The sequence below is a fragment of the Melanerpes formicivorus genome, unplaced genomic scaffold (genome assembly GCF_026170545.1).
Source record: "Melanerpes formicivorus ecotype bairdi unplaced genomic scaffold, bMelFor1.0.p_v2 SCAF_2, whole genome shotgun sequence".
Lineage (NCBI taxonomy): Eukaryota > Metazoa > Chordata > Aves > Piciformes > Picidae > Melanerpes > Melanerpes formicivorus.
The window spans coordinates 12,643,053-12,664,657 of record NW_027142354.1 but is presented as its reverse complement, the minus strand read 5'-3'; the positions used below and the strand labels follow the sequence as shown (position 1 = coordinate 12,664,657).

Sequence of the window (21,605 nt, the reverse complement as noted above, 5' to 3'; positions counted from 1 at the left end):
ATTTGGTTTGTTGGAAAGCCACCCAAGGAGATTGTTTGCCCATGGTCTGGTTCTTTCCCCTCCTTTGGAAGGTGAGAGGAGGCTGGTGGTCAGACTTCCCCGGTGGTTTATATGTAATACTTTTTTAGGAAGTACTAAAAATTAAATACTTTATTTTGTTACTTTTTTTTTTCCACACATCATTGTTTGACTCGGGAGTAGAAACCCCTTTTCTCATCTGTTTTTTCCAGAACAAGTCATCTCAAGGGCTTCAGTAAGCAGGAAATGCAGAAAAAATTGTGTTGAATTGCTCTTAAAAAACTACAGTTTGCGGGCTTCAAAATGTTCCCCATGTACTTGCATTATTCCCTAAACATAAACATGCCTTGTGTAAAACAGTGAGCAATAAAAATAATTCAGATGTTAAGGTAACTGACAAAGTATTTAAGTACAACCACTGCTGTTACCTTAGAAATCCAACAAGGATTTTATTCACATCTGTCCAACTTCCTTGTGTGAAGGTTCCCTTGTGTCACTACTGGAAACCACTGAGAAGCTCCCCAGAGAGGTAAGTGAGTAAGTCTCAAAGAAAGAAAGTCTGCATTTGAGCTTTTGTTCTTTTTTCCCTTTGGAGTGAGGAAGCTGTTGAAAGAATACAGTAAGCAAGGGATCTTCAACTTTTTTCCTGCGGACACCCTGGTGTTTAATAACTTCCTTCTAACAAGCACCTCTGGCACACCAAAATTTCACTGGGTATTTTCTTAGACATAAATAACTGTTTAGAAAACAAAGTCAGCATTAGGTATTTTCTACATTCAGGCCTTAAACTCCTTCTACCTGTAATTCCACCAAAGAAGACCCCTCAGTAGCTAGCAGTCCTTCCAGCACTGACCAAGGCTTTGGCAAGTGGTAGCTGCAGAGTCTGGGTGCTGCTGGAGAGGATCAGGTTTCAGGAAGGAGCTAAGACCAGTGTTAAGTTATGAAGTGCTGCTGCTTGTCTCTCAGTAGCCAGAAGAACCAATAATGAAAGCAGTACTTTTAGACTTTCACTATAAGAAGCAAAGTGAAATAGTATGTGGTAGTCAATTGCTCCCTCTCACCACAGAAAAGTCTCCTTTAGAAATGGAGAGTCCAATGAGTATGGCAATATCTTAGTATTTGCTGAAGGTCTGGGGTTTTTAGTTTGAGACAGATGCTGTTTCTGTGTGAAACCCTTGGGAAAGCAGCTAGCCCTAGGTATGTAACATGTCTTTTGGGAACCAACTCATGTATGCTGCAGCAGCACTTCTAGCACAAGCAATGGCTACCTGGGATTCCTCCCTTACAGATGTGAAGGGAAACACGTCTGAAAGAAATGTGCAGAACTTCCAAAACAAAGTGAAGGAGCACTGCAAGGGTGGAGGAGCACACAGACAACCACATAGAGCTAAAACAAAGGCAGGAGAGACCCCGGAATTCTGAGCAACACGAGGGAAGCAAGGAGGGTGTGCTCTACTGCATGTAAAGGATTACGGTTTTAGATTGAAAAAGGTACTAAAGATCTTTCTATAAAGACAAATAATGTGATGTTGTTCTCCTTCCTCACTTATACCATCAACACAGTAGGAAAAGCATCTGTTGCCAATCACAATCACAAGTACTTCTAATTCACAAATTCCCTTGTAATACAAATGCAACCTAAAATTCCACACCCATAAAACATGTATTTGCAAACTTGTTCAGGCATAGATTTTCCAAAACCCATACTGATTCAGTTTCTTCTATCATAGCTGGAGAACTGCAGTCTGTGACCTCGACATGAATTGTGCCAGCTCTGAAGAGGCAGGCCAGCAAGTCGAGTAAGGGAAGGCTACCAGTTGGGTTTTTATAAAAGAAATACCTGCAGAGTGTTTCAGCTATGCTCTGCACTTTCTAACTTTCCACAAGCATTCTGCAATTCTTCACATATTGTGAAATCTCACATAAATGGTGAAACCACATTTTTTTAGAAAGCATCTCTGAATATATCAAATTATAAATGATAGATTGATATGCTGCGTTAACTGCTGTTAACTGACAGCAAGTGATCAACTTCTGTGAAACAGTACTTTAGAGACATCAGACACTCTTCTAAGCCGGCCTACCATGAAAACAAAAATGCTTCCAGTGATTTTTTTTTATTTAGATCCTGAATTATAATAAAAGCAAGATATCAATGAAAGGTTCATACGTTTTTATGTAACCTTGACTTGGAACTAGATTGACATGGATCACACTTCCTAGTAAAAACCCATGAAATTCTGGATTTTCAGCTGTTTTCAGTGTGTGGGACAAGACATGCAAAGACATGTCAATGGCATCTTTTGCCAATGAAAGCAATGTGCAATGTCCCAGTGCAGCATCTCCAGGAAGACATATGAAAAACAAAAAAGATTTTTCCATGACTGTGTGCTTTTTTACACTATTGACAAACCCTTTTCCCCTCTATGCTGTTTCTGTCAGGTCTGAATCTCTTCCAGGATTAAGAGGGAGCAACCTGGACTTTGACCTCTCTTCTTGCCCATGACTAAATGGCTTACAGCCTGAACTCTGGGTCAGGTCGCTGTGGTGTGACACATGACACAGTCAGCACTTTCTCTATTCCTGAAGATGACACATGGTGCAGAATAAATCCAGACTGATTCTCAAGATGCTGCATTTGAAATCACTTGTACAATCAAGTTCATATTGTAATTTTTTTTACCAAACAAAATAAATTTCACCAACACCAGTGATCCCTTACACCTGTCAAAAACATGAGTACTAAAATAATCTCTACCATTTTTTCCTTTCTACATAGCCTATGCATTGCACAGAGGTGGTATGCCTCTCAGCCAGAAAACAATCAGTAAATAGCACCACTTACTCAGTTTGTAAAGACGTGCACATCAATATCATACTTACCACTCCAACAGGAAAAGCTAGAACAGCCATCACCCAGTCACGGAGAGAAATGAGTTTTTTCAGCTGTCTTTCTTGCTCTTGACTATCATTTCCTTTAGTGAGAAGACTGGACAGGTCAGTCAAGACACAGATACCGAAGAACACAGCCTGGATAACCTGCATGGAAGGAGAACACACTCTTGAACACAAAAAATACTAGACCTTTGGCAGTGAGCAGGTTGCACACATGAGGAATATTGTGACATGGAGAGTGGGAAAACATCAATATAGGAATATAGGAAGATTTTCCACATAAAGGCCACCTGTGTTTCTAGACTGAAGCCCTGAATATCCACTGCTTCTCATGTATGGGTAGAATTGGTTAAAGTGGAAGGACCATTGAGGTGGGACTTCCCATCCTCACCTCAGACGCGCCACCTGCCAAGGACTGAACTGCAGCCACTCCTTCCTGTTTTACTCCATTGAACTTGGCTCCCAAGCCACAGCATTTTTTACCCATAAAATGAAATGAAAGAAAAAACATCAGGCAGGCAGGAAGGAAACAAGATGGGAAATGAAGAGATATATAACAGTGGATGGATTGAAGTACATTCCCTTTCTCAAACCTCCTTGTATGACTGAAATACTTGCAAATTCTGGCTGTAAAGCTGTGAACGACAGACGTTCAAATGGCCTCCCGATCTGCTTGCAATTCTGCTGCCATTGCCCTCCCCTCTCCAGGCTGCAGCTACATGTAATTTGCTTGATAAATAGATGGAGCAACATTACAAAACATTCCCTGAAGCCATGAAATGTGACAGACTACTAGTGCTAGAGCTGGGTATTATGCTAAAAGAGGTATTACTACTTCAACTGGAAAAGTTACCACATTTACACAACTCCTGAAAAAACATTGTATATAAAAGTTGGGGCTCCATGGAGCTACAGAACCGCAGGAACTCCTGCTGCACTTTTTTGTATTAGTTGTTTGAAATAACCACTTAGTAGGACAAAAAAACTTCCCATACTCATCCTTGTTTTCCACCAAACAGATGGCCTATTTGGAGAGAAGGAATAGAAGAACTAATTATGCATTTGCTTGACTTATGAGGAGATATGATACCAGCTACTATTCACACAAGAGTGTGAACACCAAAGAAGGAAAAAAGATTTAGGATGGGACTGGGAAAAAAAATATACCTAACAGTAATGAGATCAATCTGGGTGTTAAAAAGTTTAGGCTGAGTACCAGGAAATATTTCCTAACACTGAGCTCTATTAGACCATGAAATAGTTGCTCAGAGGAAGTGGTGGAAGAGTCATGGCTTGAGTCATTCAAACCGATATTGGACAAAACATTCAATAATGTACTGCAGGGAACAGCATTATGCTGGCAGGGCTTGGACAAGTGACTAATGGATTGTTTGCTGCTCTAACTATGATTCCCTGAAATGGTCTCTCTCCAAAAAAACAGAGACTCAAACAACCACACGCCCACTTTCCAAGGGAATTCAGATTGTACATCCACTAATCAATCACAAACTGAACAACTTCTCTTCCCATTATCCTATTACTAGGATATCATATCAAGGTAAAATACAATGATATCATAGAACCAGCAAATCATTGTTCAGCTAGCTAAGATCATCGAGTCCATCCATAGACCTAATAACGTTTTCCGAACACCTCCAGGGATGGTGACTTAACTGCCTCCCTGGGAAGCCTCTTCCAGTGCCTGATATTTCTTTCAGTAAAGAAACTTTTCCTAATATCCAATCCAAACCTTCTCTAATGTAACGAGGCCATTTTCTCTTGTCTATCACTTGCTGCTAGGGAGAAGAGACCAACACTCACTGCACTGCAACCTCCTTTCGGGTATCTGTAGAGAGCACTCAGCCTCTTCTACTCCACGCAGAACAATCCCAGTTCCCTCAGCCACTCCTCAAAAAACATGTTCTCCAGACTGTTTGCCAGCTACATTGCCCTTCTCTGGACACACTTCAGCAACACAATGTCCTTCTTCTAGTGAGAACCCCAAAACCAAACAAAGTATTCAAGGTGTGGCCTCTCCAGAATTCCCAGCTCCTTTTCTGCCAGGCAGCTTTCCAAACACTTGGCAGGATGTTGTGCATAGGGTTGTTGTGACCCACGTGCAGGACCTGACACTTGGCTTTGTTAAATCTCATACAAATGATCTTAGCCCATGTATCCATTATGTTGAGAATCCTCTGCAAAGCCTTCCTGTCTTCAAGAAGATCAACATTTCCACCCTATTTGGTGTTATCTGCAAACTTACGAGAGCACTCTATTTCCTCATCCAGATCACTGATGAAGATATTAAACAAGACTGTCCCCAAAACCGAGCCCTGGGGAACACCACTTGTAACCAGCTGCCAACTGGATTTAATTCCATTCACCACTACTCTTTGGGCCTGGTCAAGCAGACAGTTTTTTTACCTAGAGAAGTGTCCACCCATTCAAGCCATGAACAGCCAATTTCTCCAGGAGGATGCTGTGGGAGACAGTGAGAAAAGCTAAGTCCAGGTAAACAACATTCACAGCCCTTCCTTCATGCATTATGCAGGTCATCTTGTCATAGAAATAGATCAAGTTCATTAAGCAGGACATGCCTTCCATGAGCCCATATTAAATGGGCCTGATCACCTGGTTGCCCTGCACATGCTGCATAATAGTACTCAAGATGATCTGATCCATGACCTTCCCTGGCACCAAGATCAGACTGACAAGTCAGCAGATCCTTGGGTCTTCCTTCTGACCCTTCTTGTAGATGGGTGCCACATTTGCCAATCCTCAGTCAACTGGGACCTCCCCAGTTAGCCAGGACTGCAGGTAAATGATGGAAAGTGGCTTGGTGAGCACTTCTGCAAGCTCTCTTTTCAGCACTCTTGGGTGTATGCCATCCAATCCCATAGACCTGTGCATGTCTAGGTGATGCAGCAGGTCACTAACCAACTCATCATGAGGATTTCATTCTGCTCCCCATCCCTATCTTCCAGCTCAGGGGGCTAAGTACCCAGCAAACAACTAGTCCTACTACTAAAGACTGAGACAAAGAAAGTATTGAACACCTCAGCCTTTTCCTCATCCTTGACCATTATGTTCCCCCTTGCATCCAATAAAGGACTGCCTTCCAAGAGAATCTGTCTGCCAGTCTCTGAAAAAAGGTGAAAGTCTGCCCACTGGAAGTCCAAGGTGGCAGTTCTGTTGATCTCCTTTCTACAACAATCACAAACTCTTATCATTTCATGATCAGTGTGCCCAAGATGCCCTCCAGCTGCCACATTACTCACACGTCCTTCTCTGTTCACAAAGAGCAGGTCCAGCAGAGCACCTTCCCTAGTTGGCTCCCTCACCAGCTGTGTTAAGTTATCCTCCACACACTCTAGGAACCTCAGGGACTGCTCCCTCTCTGCTGTGTTATATTCCCAGTATCCATCAGGGAAGCTGAAAACTCCCAAAGGGAAAGAAAGTACACAAAGATTTTGGAGAGTGGGTATGAAGTAAACTATTCTACAAAAAGATTAACAAATAAAAATTCATGTAGAAATAAGACAATTACACATTGAGCACATTCATAGCAAATGAAAACTCATATACTCTTCAGGGAGGCACAGTTCCCACTTACTCATATAAATATAGTGCATGTACTTACGTTCTAGTTCTTCCTTTCCTTTCTACAATGTGTGAGAAAACTCTTCTGACACCTATCAACATGTAGGATTAGAGTGAGGACTTCCAGAGCTGCACAAGTTTCAGCAGCATAAACTGAACAGCCGGAGTCAGTAACGATTCACATCCTTTGTGGGTCTGGCAAAGCGTAGCATGCAGCTACTGGTGCTTTATGGTATGAAACGGAGTTTTAAAGTCCATGCTCCTTGGTGTGAATGCTGCCTAAGAGATATGAAAAATTCACAGCAAGGGAGCAGAAAATCCCTTTAAACAATATTCTCCAAAGTGCCCTAGAGTTACTTCAGACTTAGGACCTTCTTTCAAAAATCTGGAAGTGGTGAATCTGTACCAGAAGCATTACTTCAGAGGAAATATCTTCCAGTTTTGCCTCTAACTAGAGTTGGAAGAAAAACAGTGATTTACAAAATGGCAAATATACATCTGAGAGGAAACAGGATCCCTTCCTTATACCATGTAACAGTGACAGAGGCAGAAACTTGTAACCAGAGTATGCAAAACCAAGGAAATCATTAAACCAGGTATAAAAACTAACTTACTGCTGACCCTGTTTTCTCCATTGTAGCCTACAGGGGCCACTGCTACTATAGTTGCTACTACAGTAAGTGCCCCTTAATCTGTGATAACATAACAACAAGAAACAGAAATGGCCACCTACAAGTATTTTAGTAATACAAAATTCACAAAACTCTGAGCAAACACTTGTTAAGTTGCTACAGGAGAAAATAGATATGAATAGAAGACGCAACCAAGCAGCTCAGAATCCTTCTCAAACAGTGATATCTATTAATTTTATACATATATATATGTAATATTGTTATATATATAAAAGTTTTCTTATGAATGATTGAAGTGAACTGCTCATACATGTCTGTCTCCTAAAAGACAATAAAGACTTGCTTCAGTAGGACAGTTTTTCCACAAGGTGCACACTGCAGGACAGCAGCTAATGACATACCCATATTCCTCCTAATTTTACTTCTGAGAGTCAGACAGAGAACGTATTTCCTCTTAAACTTTTTCTCAGGCCACAGAGACTCCCCTTCTCTCCTCTGCTGTGGGGTTTCACAGGGCAGAATAAATCTCTGCACAACTGAGGTCAATGGAAATTCTGTCACTACTCCTTCCAAGGCAGAACGCTCCCATTACATTCACTGAATCTAGGATTTCATTGCTGGTGGACTCACTCTCCTTCAAGCGCACTCCTGTAATCAAAAGCATTCCTTAGAGCTCAGAGCAGAAGAAATGCAAAAGTCTGCAGAAGCACTACTGTTATTCATGGGTAGCTTTTCCTGTGTCTACATTTGAAAATGGAGAATACACTGTCCTCAAATTATGTTTGAGATTAACAGCACTTACTAATTATTTCATGTCCCCCTCTATGAAACTAAGTGTCTGAGTAGGCTGACAAGCAGACTGCACTGCCAGAATCAAACATGGGAGCCACACTCAGAAAACCAGCAAGAAAAAACAAAAGGGCATGGGAAATTAATTAACTTTTACAAGTTCCAAAAAATGCCGTGTGTCAGGGGTTACATGAAGCGCATGCTCATGTGTGTGTGCACACACGTGTATTAGGCACCTGTGCCTCACTCACCAGGTAAGCTTCCACTGTTTAAAGGCAAGACTGCATTTAGGAAAGAGCCTGCAAATATAACCCATATTATCGGAAGGTTAATTCACACTACTGTATCAGGGTGGCCTGACTGATCTCTGGGGGCTGGGAATGACAGGGAGGCAGTCAGGGCCCATCCCACCCTTAGCCAGGAGCAGGGCAACCAGGGGCACCAAGGCAGTCCCTGCCCCAGGCATCAGGCATCTCCCTGGGGGCAGGCCACCAGCCCATGTGTGAGGGGCAGACATAACCTGACTCATGAAAGCAGCACTCATGCTTAAGATAACCCACGACTTTCCACAGGAAGATGAAAGATCAGCCCTACCCTCATGCAAAATTGCTGAAAGTTATAATTTCTCATATATTTCAGACTTCACAATGTCATACACAGAACAAGGTCTGATTTTCATTTTCAAACCACAGGAATGTCATTTATAGCCTGAGAGTATCTGTTACTATTTGTTGTTACCTTGTGGCACTTTAACTTCCATTCCTCCAGCCCCTAGTAATTATTATTTGATGTACAAATGCACTAAGCTTTAGCAATTAAGACTGTACTTTAAGAATGTCTCAAATAATTTAAGTCTGATTTTAATCTCTCTTCCTGCTATAAACACAACTGATTGCACTCTGTTTTGGGACCATACTTGATTGGGTTGTAGTGTATCTGAGCATACACTGGCATGTGTGGACAACCTGAATCCTGTAGCAACAGCTCAATTATGTGTAGTTGCAATACACAGAGCACCAGGTTAGGTAGAGAATAACAAGGTATTCTTAACAGAAAATGCACTGTGTTTACAGAACAAAGCCATGGGCTGTAGCTGTTCATTAAATTTGTTACTGCTTTTGCCTACATGAAGCTAGTGATTCTTCTTGTCCATAACTATTCCAGTGTTATTCACAGACACTTTGCATTTATTCTCATCATTTTGCTTCTCCTCCCTTCACTCTATCTTTAACAGCAAGCAGATGCTGGACAACACACAATCCAGTACCAATTCTTGTCTCAGAGAAGATACTGACTTCAGATAAGGAAAAGGCAAATCACAAACAAATGAAAGAGAGACATAAAGAAATAAAACCAAGAAGCAACATCATTTTAAGCATATCATACAGTATCTATATGTAAAAGTCTAATCACTTAATCTACAATTAATTAAAGTTGAAGTGCAAACACTGTGAAAAGTACTATGTACTACTCAGACTCATTACTTCTGTGCAAGGAATGGGGAGCAAGACTTGTATTTTACAGGTCAGAGACAAAAGAGCAGTAGCACCTCAGGAGATTCACTGACTCTTAATTTGGGGCATGCAGTCAGACCTCACACGACAACTTCGTCTAAACTGGCTGAAGTGCTGCCATGGCCATTTTAGTTTGTTTTGCTTGCTGAAGCAGGTTTCAACAGTATCATGGACCTCTTCAACAGAGAAAAGGAACACAGCCCCTGCCTGTTAAAAACCAGTAGCCTGAGAAGCCAGATACACAACATATAGGAGAAAAGTAAATGACAAGGGAACAAAACCAGAATAGTCCAAAGGAATACTTTTGATGGATATGCTATTTTACTCTGAGTTTTTTGTTGACTAGAAATCTTGAAACATGTATTTCTCCTATTCCTCCTTTCACTCACATAGATTAGAACCTGCAGTCCAACAGTAAAACACAGCACATTTCTATCAGACGAGCCATTAGGTATTTTGGTAAGTGCATAGATGTAAAGCCATATAAATAGCTAGCACTGCCATCATTCCAAATAATTATTCATGTCTCCCTTTACAACCTTAAGTGGGGGGAAAGCTCCTCTAACCACAATGTCACACATGAAAACTATTCCTTACTAGGAAATGTTCATGACTTAGTCATATGACATGAATCAGCTTACAAAACATGCCTAATCCCTTACCATATGATGTAAGTTCAGGGACTGCTTCAAATATTGTCCTTTACTTTCTACAGAACCTCCTCTATTTTCTTTTCTTTGAAGCCCACCAGTACTGTCCAAATGTAATCAAGAATGAGGTTTTACAACAAAGAGATTTTACAGACACAAAATCAATAAAGCCAAGTATGGAATTATGCATAGAAAAGAAACCCATTTGGGCTCATCAGTCTGGTTTTTTATAGGTACTATGTTGTCTAAATTCAAGTGCTTAAGCACTACTCCAGAGCTGTGAAAGGGGACAAAGCTGTGTAAGCTCATGAGGCTTTGTGTTTCTGAGGAGATGCATTTTATAATTCTGCCTGTTGGACCACAAAATGTGTTTTAATCTGGACAGATGAAAATCCAACATTTTGTGTGCACTATGCAACTCAATTAACAAATCAGAAAACCAAAATGTCTCTAAAAATGTAATTTTTATAGCACTGTATTCCAGCATCTATTAGACTTCACAATTTTCAGCACATGAAATAAAAAATAAATTAAAATTGATAAATAATATAGCCATAGTGCTTGCACCTCTTCCTTTCTCTCTCCTCCTTCCCTCCACTCAACCCAGGAAAATCCCTTACTGGGTTACACTTACTGAAGAGGTTGTCTTAGATTGTTCTGTCTTAGCATGATTCTTGACTGTCTTGTAAAGGCTTAAAAAAATCTAGAGCACAGTTCTTGGAGAGGTAAAGTAATTGTGTTAATACAGCTTTAAAAGCAGTTTCTTTTTAGTACTTTTATATGGACAAACATATTATTCCTCCCTATGACAAGCTAAGCTGGAATCTGGTAAACTATCAAAAATACTTGGAAATGTTTTAAAGGCAAACTCCCCCATATTTAGTTATTCTTTTTAAATGAGTAAAATATCCCTAGCAAAAATGCTGCCATAGTGGACAACAACTAAGGAATTAATTTTCAAGTGCTACCATATCTCAGCTGTGTTGCATAGATGATATTTCCAGCCTGATCTCAGCATGACAGGGTGCATGCCATCTGGCTCAGAAGTGCTAACAGTGTGGAATCCACTACCGTGTATCAGATGAAGAGATGGAATGGTCAAATGCAGAATATACTAAAGCAATATGAACAATAATTTCACCAGATGCTGAGAATGTGTTACATTTTCTTATACTTGTGTTCTTCCTCTCCCAACACTATGTCAATCCAGTCTTCCTTCTTCCTCTAAACATTATAGGTATTTTCTGGCTATTTCTAAGTTACAAATGTCTGGGTATCTTACTTTGATCTTAGCTAATACATTCACAGAAGCACTAAGCTCATTGTTGCAGTATTCAAAAAATTATTATTATATTTACATCTTTTATCTTTTTGATTTTAAATTGTTTTGACTAAACTAATTTTCTAATAATCCCCATCTTCTTCCTTACTCTCTTGCACTGCGTATAGAAAAACTGCCATTACTACTCACTGTATCCTGCTTTAAGACAGTGTAATTTCATTAAACTTATATAATCCATTCAGCAAACATGTATAATACAGTTTATTCAGAATAGATTATGATTTTATTAGGTTAGATCTTTTATGTTTTTCTTTGCTAAAGCTTAATCTTATTAGGATTATACATTGCACAGTGGGCTACGTCATTATTTCGGCTTAAATGCTAAATTTACACATTTCAGCATGATTGGTACTCTCTGCAGCAGTAACCTTGCAGTTAACCAGGCAAGAATGGAAGATCCCTAGACAATGTTTGGGACAGCTAACTGAGAAGCCAAGACTTGTTCTGCACCTGTCTGGGCTAAATCAAATTTAGGATAGGGTTTACGATGGCTGGAAAGTCCCTAGCACTTTTAAAGTTAATTAGCCTTCAAAGAAATTGTGTTTTATGAAGTACAGAACTTTCTCCCCCAAAAATGGCCTTCTTAAAACTTCAGAAACTTCTGCACTGCACCATTCATGTTCATAAATACAGTTTGAAAACCACTAGAGGGAAGCAATTTTGACTGATCAAATTTGAAAACAAAACTACATAGAAGTTTTTAAAAGTTAAAAGAGACTGGGTTTGGGGTTTATTTCTTTCCTTTTTAATTAATAAGGCAACAGCTGCCTTCTAAATCGCTGAATTTAGAAAAGGTCATGACTGATGTATCTCAGCAACAAGGCGACAGATCTGGAAACGCAAGTAAGAGAGACACAACAGACTTCTGTGACATAGCAGCCTCGGTGCTGTCCTACCATGCCTATAGGAGATAAAAGGTTTTAATCTGTTTCCTGAACACTGTGAAAACAGTGATGAATGACTTCTCACACCAGTTCAGCAAGGCAAGCTATTAAGTAATATTGTCTCAGTTGGGTAATCTTCTCTCTCTCCAGGGAAGGGAAGGGAAGGAAACATTGGAGAGCTTTATCCTACCTCTTTATCCATCCAGCCTACTCAGAACACACAAACCGACTCAGCTTCAAACCCACATTGTGAAAAATAGCTCAGGTTTCCAATCAGGATCATCTTCAGGTTTTGCTTAAAGCAACACTTCTCTTTTGGCTCACTGCTGCTGCAGATGAAGAAGGTTTATGAGACAGCTCAAGTATACTCAGAAATCAAGTTATTACTCAGATAAGGCTATTCTGTAATTAGACCATAGCAAACAATGTTTCTATTCAAGCTCCATTAAAAAAAAAAAAAGAAAAAGAAAAAGAGAGAGGACATAATTTTCTACACTAATTATAAAGTATGTGGTTCAGTGAAAGGTGATCTAACATGCTGTACTGTCCTCATAACAATAATAATATTTACACAACATGTCATGTCAGGCAAGGCACTGTGTATTATAAAGAGTTATATTTCAGGAGGAAAGCAAAAAAAAAGTTTTCAGTATCTTACATCTCTACAGAAAACATGGGAAAACCCCTGATACAAGCTTACTGCATTTCCATGAAACAATGCACAGGAGGTTGAGCATTCACTAGCTGTGACACTCCATCTCCAGATGGTAACATTTCCCTGCTTTCATTGTCTTTCCCATTAAAAAAATCTCAAAGGAAATTACAGATTTGCTTCCTGATTGTCATTGGTGAAAACGAGAGAGGGAGAACCAAGCTGGACAAGGTTAGGCAGCAAGGCAGCAGGGGACCCAGGGGATGAACTCTGATGCCTTGATTGCTAGGTAGTCCTTTCAGGCATTAGACCAGGATGTTTTCCACACATCTGCACTCACTCTTACCATGCTGGTCATTTCCACTGCTTACTAGGGAAACACTCCCAGCTTTATCAGAGAAACCTCAAGGACCTTTTCATTTCCACCAAATGCAGCCATACACTTGTTGGCAGAAATCCAAATACTCTTCTTCTCAAGCAGGTCATATTCATCATAGTTTTCAAAGACTTTGTTTGCTTCACTGTGTCTTTCAAAGTTTTCTAATGGTTAGATATTGTTATTCTGACTAGATGAATCTATTTGTGCGAACCAGCTAGAGTTCCCAAGGTCTCAAATACAACAGCTTGCCCAATACACCGTTCCCACTTCTGTTGCTCTTACACCTTAGTTCATAAGAGCAAATCCTGATTTCCGGCAAGACAAGGACTGAATAAATCTTTTTAATTTTTCCATCATTTGTTCTGCTCTGTATGAACAAGGTCATGAGTGGTACTGGCAACCAGTAGTATTGACAGTGAGCATGGCCCTTTGGATTCCTCTTGGCAGGAAAAGCACTTTGCAAGTAGTAGTTTGTAGATGAGGCAGCCTAGCACAAAAAAAAAATAAACCCACAACCATCTATGTTTATCAAGAGACAAAGCCCACTGGGCAGCTGGACAGATAAAATCAAGATAGCCCAAAGTATCAACTGGTTTAACCTCTCAGTGCTCCAACATTGATGCCTCCATGCACCAGGTAGGTGTATGCATGTGCCCTCCAAATTAACACTGTAGCTGTAATTACAATGCAGCTGGGGACAAGGGCTGTGCCCCTGCACATGCTGGGAGTGCTGAGTCACCCTAGGAACTCCCTGGGCAGTCCCGGGAACTCCCCAGCTAGTTTCTGTTGAGATGAGATAATTGACTGACAGCTACAGGAACCTGCCCCGGGCAGTCCCGGCTCCACCAGAGGTCTGAGGGATCGACAGAACTCCCCAGGCAGTCCCAGTTCCTGTTAACAGGATAATTGACTGCATGATGGGGACTGGGGAGGCAGGGAGCTCCAGGCAGTCCAGGGAGAACCAAGCGGGTCCCGCTTTGCAGAGAGAAAGTAAACCACAGAAATATAAAATCACAGCAATCAGTGATGTTGGAAAAGACCTTTAAGATCATCAGGTCCAACCATTAATCTAACACTACCAAGGTTCACCACTAAACCACATCCCTAAGCACCACATCTACATGCCTTTGAAACATCTCCAGGGATGGGCAGCCTGTTTCAGTGCTTGACAACCCTTTCAATGAAATAATTTCTCCTAATGTCCAATCTAAAACTCCCCTGCTGGAACTTCAAGCAATTTCCTCTTGTCCTATTGCTTGATCCTAGGGAGAAGAGACCAACACCCACCTCACTACAACATCCTTTCAGGTAATTGGAGAAAGCTCCTCAAAAGACTTGTTCTTCAGACTCTTCAGCAACTTCACCGCCCTTCTTTGTGGACATAGTCCACCTCAGTGTCCTTTTTGTAGTGAGAAACCCAAAACTGAATGCAGTATTTTAGGTTCTGCTTCACCAGTGATGAGTACAGGAGCATGATCACTTCCCTAGTTCTGCCAGCCACACTATTTCTGATACAAGCCAAGATGCCATTGGCCTTCCAGACAGCTGATCACACTGTTGGCTCATGTTCAGCTGGCTGTCAACAATAGCCCCAGATCCTTTTACTGAGCAGCTTTGCAGTCACTTGCCCCCAAACCTGTAGTATTGCATGGGGTTGTTACAACCCAAGTGCAGGACCTGGCACCCTGGCACTTGTTGAACCTCATACCATTGTCCTCAACCCATAGATCCAGCCTGTCCAGATCCCTCTGTACAGCTTCTCTAACCTCAACTCCCATAACATCAACACTCCCACTCCACTTGGTGTCATCTGCAAACTTACTGAGGATGTACTCAATCCTCTCATCCAGATCATTGATAAACATACTGAACAAAACTAGCCTCAATACTGAGCCATGGAGCACAGCACTTGTGATCAACTGGTTTTAACTCCATTCACCATCACTCTTTGGGCTCAGCCAAAGTAATTTTCTTATATCCCGCAAAAAGTAGACCCATCCAAGCCATAAGCAGCCTGTTTCTCTTCTATGGGAGACAATGTCAAAGGCTTTACTGAAATCTAGGAAGTCAACACCCACAGCCTTTCCCTCATCCACTAAGCTCCCTGTCATAGAAGGAGATCAGGTTAGTCAAGCAGAACCTGCCTTTCATAAACACATGCTTATTGGGCCTGATCATCTGGTTGTCTTGGATGTGTCATGTCATGGCTCCACAACCTTCACTGGCACCGAGGTCAGACTGATATGCCTGCAGTATCACAGATTCTCCTTCTGCCCTTCTTGTAGACAGATGTCACATCTGCTATATTGTAGCTCACTGAGACCTCCCCAGTTACCTAGTAAATGAATGAAAGTGTTGTGCACTTCCACCATCTTCCTCAGTACCCCTGAAGGATCCCATCCCGTTCCACAGATTTCTGTGTATCTAAGTAGTGTAGCATGTCACTAACCACTTCCCCTTGGATTACAGGGACTTTATTCTGCTCCCTGTTCCTGCTTCCCAGCTCAGGAGGCTGGACACCCGAACAGTGAACTGACAAACACTATTTATCTATGTTTGTCATTGGATAGGACGTATTTTTTTTGCATATAGTTGAAAAGATTTTAACTGGAAACTCATAATTCATGTACTGGAGTGTTCATGCAGGCTGCAGGACAGCTGGATTGTAAGAATTCATCACACCACAGTTCGGGAAGTCTGATCCAAACAACCTCAAAATGCTGTCACAAGGGAATTTGTGACAAAGATTCCTATCCAGTTCTTTCCTGGACAGAAACTGGCTATACTGTCACAATAGTGACAACAGTGACACTAGAACTGGTGACAACAATAATACCAGTGTTACCTCAGGCAAAAAATTTAGCTAACACTTAAACTGGTACATGTGTGACATGGACCAGAACAGACTCTTAAGAAAATCAGAGCTTACCACCACGTAAATTGGCCACAGTGAAATCACACACTGGTTTAAAACAGTATCCCAGACTATAAGGGCACTCATCCAAGTAAATATATCTGACACCACTACCAGATTTTGTGTAAGGTGCCTCTAGTTCTGGCTTGCAGAATACAGACTCTTTTCCCCAAATACTTTAATAAATAAGAACATTCCAGTATTCTGCCCTATTCCTCACAATACAACAACACTGGTTATACAGATAATGTTCATAAATGTTGGTGGTTTCTTGGCCATGCCCATTTATTTATAATCTGGCTGTATCCCACTGCAGCACTAGGTGCAAATACCACTGCAACAGAACAAGGACCTGTCTGGACCATCTGTAATCATGCAACATGAAACTTTACATCAGAGGCCCAGAGCACAGCTGCTGACCAGTTCTGTCAGCATGCCTGTCCTGAGACATTCAGTTCTAACAGTGAAAGCAGGTCATGTTCAACCTCTAGCTTTGGATCAGGAGCCCTGGCACAGGCACGTTATGAATTTCACACAACGCATCCTGATCAGGAGTCTGGACCTCTCTACCCTACTGTCACAAAAGCAAGGCCAAGCACTTTATGCAGAGCTAAGTTCAACTCGGATACTGTCTAAGACCACCACACTGGGCTGTCTGGTGTATGTTCAGGAAAGCCTGGTTTGGATTAGAGACATTCAGGTGCAAAGAGGTTTTAGACACCTGGCTCCCGAAGTGGAAAACACTGCTCTCATACAACATTCCATTTCCAAGGAGCAGGGTGGTATTTAAGGAAAAATATAACTGGGTATAGTAAGGAAAAGAGTATGTGTGTAAACCCATCCCCTTCCTGTACAGCACATATATGCAGTACTAAAGTAACTTTAGTCAGTTCCTCATGTGAGACTGGTGCTCACAGCTTGAAGCCCAAAGAGGGACTAAGTTTATGGAGTCAACCCTTATCTCTTGGGACTGCTTGCTGTAACATAAGGTGGAAAGAAAGACAAATTCCTGCTATCAACTTTTACATGACGTAAGTATACTACTTGCTGAGGGATTCACCTTCTGCACCCACTTCAAACCAAAGTGAGCTTAAAGAGTAATTCCTCTGTTCAAGAAGGCATATATTGGTGGCAGCACTAACGGGCAGGATGCTCAGTTTTCATAAGTTGTGCTAGCGTGGAAGAGAGCCCATAGATGTCTTTGGAGACTTATACTAAGTTCCAGCCTAGATTTCAGAGGGCAAACTATTTGCTGAAACACTTTATCTGGAGCTAGAAAGAGGTATGAGAAATCAGGTCTTCTGTCTCATCCTCCTTTTCCACATAATATTCAAACTGGACAACCATTCTTTAGGTATGGCTGTTTGTGGATGCTCAGCCTATCATTTCACTTTTAAAATAATTGCTTTGCTTGGTCAGAACCCAAATATATTTTAGAGGCCTTAGTGCAGAGAGCAGACATATCACATTTCTTCATGTATTACTGAAAATTCAAGGAAAACACATGCCAGAGGTGCTTTCACATTCCACTTGACTCAATCAGTTACCTTATTCTTCCCACTCCACTGAATGGAAGAGGCACATATGAGCTCTGGGCATATCCAAACTACTGTATTATTCTGCTGTCAAGACTGGACCATTTGACTTCTTCATTTCTATTTATAAACACAGTCAGGTATTACAAGAGCCAGACAATTTAACCATGAAGACTGTCAAAACAGATAATGTATTGTGTCTCACTGAATTACAAACTGGCTGAGTGCCTAGCCTTTTGACTGCAAAGGTCCACTGCAAAACTCCATCATAGCTCCAGCAATGTCTTCTATCTGCTTAAAAAATTCAAGAAAGTTCTGAAAAACAGGTAACTGTGAAATGACTGTATGGATCATACAAATTATATTTGTTAATCCTTCTGTTGGTTAACTGCATTTAGTTACTAGATCTGATGCCAACTCAGGAAGAGTAATACTTCACTGGAAAATGCAGATGATGACCTTCATCCTAACAAGACACCACTCAGCAGTGATCTCTCATGGTATCCATGCAGGTATGTGCTCAGTGAAGTAAGGGTGTTAACTTACAGTGGAACTAGTTCTCTGGAAAACTGCTATCCTTATGTATTAGGGAGCATATGTGCATACACAGTGTGATCAACATTGAAAAAACCCCTAGTAGTTGGGGTATTAGCAGTTACAACATCATGACTGGTTTTAGAAGGACCACAAAGTGTGAAAGAGATGTAATAAAACCTACAGCAAGTATGGCAAATCTAATATGAGTAGGAAAACATACTCTTTTGAGAGGAGAACAATGAAACAAAGCACAGATTCAAAGTTACAATACTATAGCTTGCCTTTATCGTAGTATTAGCCAATTGTATTAGCCAGTCTTTTGGAGGAAACTACCAATCACATACTGCTCTGAATTGTACGACATTTGGCATGCAATCGTTAACCTGCACATGTGTCAATTTCTTAAGTTTCTAATAAAGTTTTCTTCTGAAAAGGCAGAGTTTGTCCAGTTATGGACAAAAAAAAAGCAGTATCACAACACAGTAGCATCATATTGTCATTAACAGAAAGCTGTAACATCATGTATTTCATCTCTGTGTACACTTATATTAATGCCAAGATAAGGACAACACATCAATACATAGTCAGATAGTGCAAAAAATCTGCAGTAGAAATTATCATATTTTGGGTAAGGATTTCTTAACCTTCTATGCTAAAAGATAGATCATCATATCATGATTTCCATATTGGGTCTTAAACTAAGGAAAATTACTCAATCTGTGTATCACAATATTATTACAATGTTAAAAATCACAGAATCACAGAAACATCCAGTTGGAAGAGACCTCAAAGATCATCCAGTCTAACCCCCAACAAAGCACTGAAGGGTCAACACTAAACCACATCCCCAAGTGCCAGGTCCACACACTTCTTAAACACTTCCAAGGATGGTGACTTCACTACTGCCCTGGCCAGACCATTCCAATGTTTGATAACCCTTTCAGTGAAGATGTATTTCCTAACATCCAGTCTAAACCTTCCCTGGCACAGCTTAAAACTATTCCCTCTAGTCCTATCACTTACCACCAATGAGAAGAGGCTGCCCCCCTCCTCACTCCAACCTCCCTTCAGGTATTTGTAGAGAGTGATGAGGTCTCCTCTCAGCCTCCTATTCTCCAGACTGAACAACCCCAGCTCCATCAGACATTCCTTGTAGGTCATGTGTTCCAGGCCCTTCACAAGCCTCATCCTACTCTGGACACACTCCAGCACCTTAAATGTCTCTCTGCAGATGCTTTTCCATCTTTATTCTGGTTTTTGCTGTTCCTACTCCCCAGATTTTCATGATGAATAGAGTATTAGAGGGACTCTTCCCTCTAAATGACTACTCAAGAAATCAGAAGAGTCTGGAACACATTCTAGGATTGTGTTCACTTTACAGCACTTAGAAAATTTCCCCAAGCAGAATTTTGAACTGTTTTAACTAAATAAATTAACTTACTTTAGATGTGTTGCACATGTAACAAAAAGTGTTAAAATGCATTTATTAGTGTTATTCATCGAACAACTGAAATGTTTTCTGCAGCAAGTAAAACTAAATTGAGTATTGCTTCTCATTATGCCCTGTAAGATTTTCAAGGTAGTAGGTATTAACCTCCCACACCTCATTGTTATTCATAGGTGAGGGGGAGAAAACCCAGCTTTCCTACTTTTTAAGTCCCAGTTGGTTTCTTGGTGAATTGATTTCTCTTCATTATGTATGAATGAAATAGTTATTGAACTAAACTAACGAATTACAAGAACAATACTTTCTCTGCATCTGCAGAGAAGACTAATATTGTCAATAAAATAATACTGAAGCAAACTCTTAACTCTGGTGCTTAAACATTGCCTTCAGTAGGTCTGTAGTGTAGCTCTTAAAAACTTTAGTAACACATGCTCCAGCTCTAATGAGAATTACTGAAAAACTGGAATATGTAGGCCATATTGAAAAAAGAACCCCAAAATACACTGAATCAGGATATATGATGGATTTTGAGTGTGTTACGTTACCATCCAGGAAACATTATCACCACTGAGATCTTTAGCAGATAATGTCATTGAGCAGTTCTACAGTACAACAGAAAGAGGTGGATATGCAACTGCAGAGGAGTATTAACATACTCAAGAGTATTTTCAACCTACTAGTCAGGACTCAGGTGGACAAAGACCTAGAAAACTCAGGTCAGAGTTGAGCATAATGTGGGCTATAACATGACCTTATGGCTTACCCTCCAACCTGAGTAACCTGTGATAACATCAACCTGGGGCTTCACCTAAGGGAAAGCATGTAGTCCTGTTAAGGACTGTGGAATTCCTTCTTGTTTGCTGTGGCAGCTTTAGGCTAATGCCTAGGAAATTTCCCAGAGATCTTGAATAGAATGTGGTTGAATGTAAATAAATTATCATTGGATGTAAAGGGAAAACTATAAGGTCTAAATAATCCCACTGGTCTGATAACTAAGATAAAGTTCATTGTATAAACTAACTTTTTTCTCTTTCTCAGCTTCTTTGCTCTACCTGATACTAGCTCGTAGCTTTTGCTTGGCTGCTGCTGACCTTGGCTGCATTCTTGTTGTGGCTAAGTACTAAAAAGCTACTCTGCTTTTCTCTTCTCTTTTCTCTTTTCCTTTGTATAGGGGGGAAGGAGGCAGAGAGGGGGAAGCTATTGGTAACCCCCTGTTTTATCAAGGGAGGTTCTTGTGTTGTTAATAAATTGTAAATACATGGAACCGTTGTATATTTTGGACATATTCATTGAATTTCATATTTCCAGATTTTCATTTTCTTGTAAATATAGCTTCATTTGCTTTCAACTGAGCTGGTCTGGCAACTTTATTTTGGGGCTAATTCTCCAAATTAATTGGGGGGCAATTTCAACCCATCACATGTGCAAAACATAGGTATATCTGGAATTATTCCACATGATCACAAAATCTTGAACACTTCTGCAGCGTTTTCATAATTTACTAAAAGCCTCTTCCTACAGTCATTACAGGTTTAAGCTTCACATGATACCAGTGCTCAGACACCACAGCAATAGCAGTTGGTCTTGTACTAGTGTCTCCCTGCCAGCAAGACTTACACTGTGTTACTCAGTTTGGGGACAGAAAAAAGAAGACAAGGGACAGAGATCAGCTGAAGATTTGGGCTTATATTTGTATAACAGACTGTCACTAACTAATATGTACTCAGTAGCATCTGATTGCTATTTTATATGTAGCTGCTAATGACAGAAAGAGCTAAGACAAATGCCTAGTTACTTAATTACCTCTTGCTGTCTAA

General features: G+C 40.7%; 1 protein-coding gene across 1 annotated transcript in view; it reads right to left on the bottom strand.

Annotated features, from left to right (window-relative positions):
* Positions 1-21,605, bottom strand: part of AIG1 (androgen induced 1) — a 129,714-nt gene that overhangs the window by 88,352 nt on the left and 19,757 nt on the right. The window contains exon 2 of the mRNA XM_068150895.1: positions 2,902-3,057. Within this exon, the coding sequence (XP_068006996.1) occupies positions 2,902-3,057 (156 nt within the window). The remainder of the gene's footprint in view (positions 1-2,901; positions 3,058-21,605) is intronic.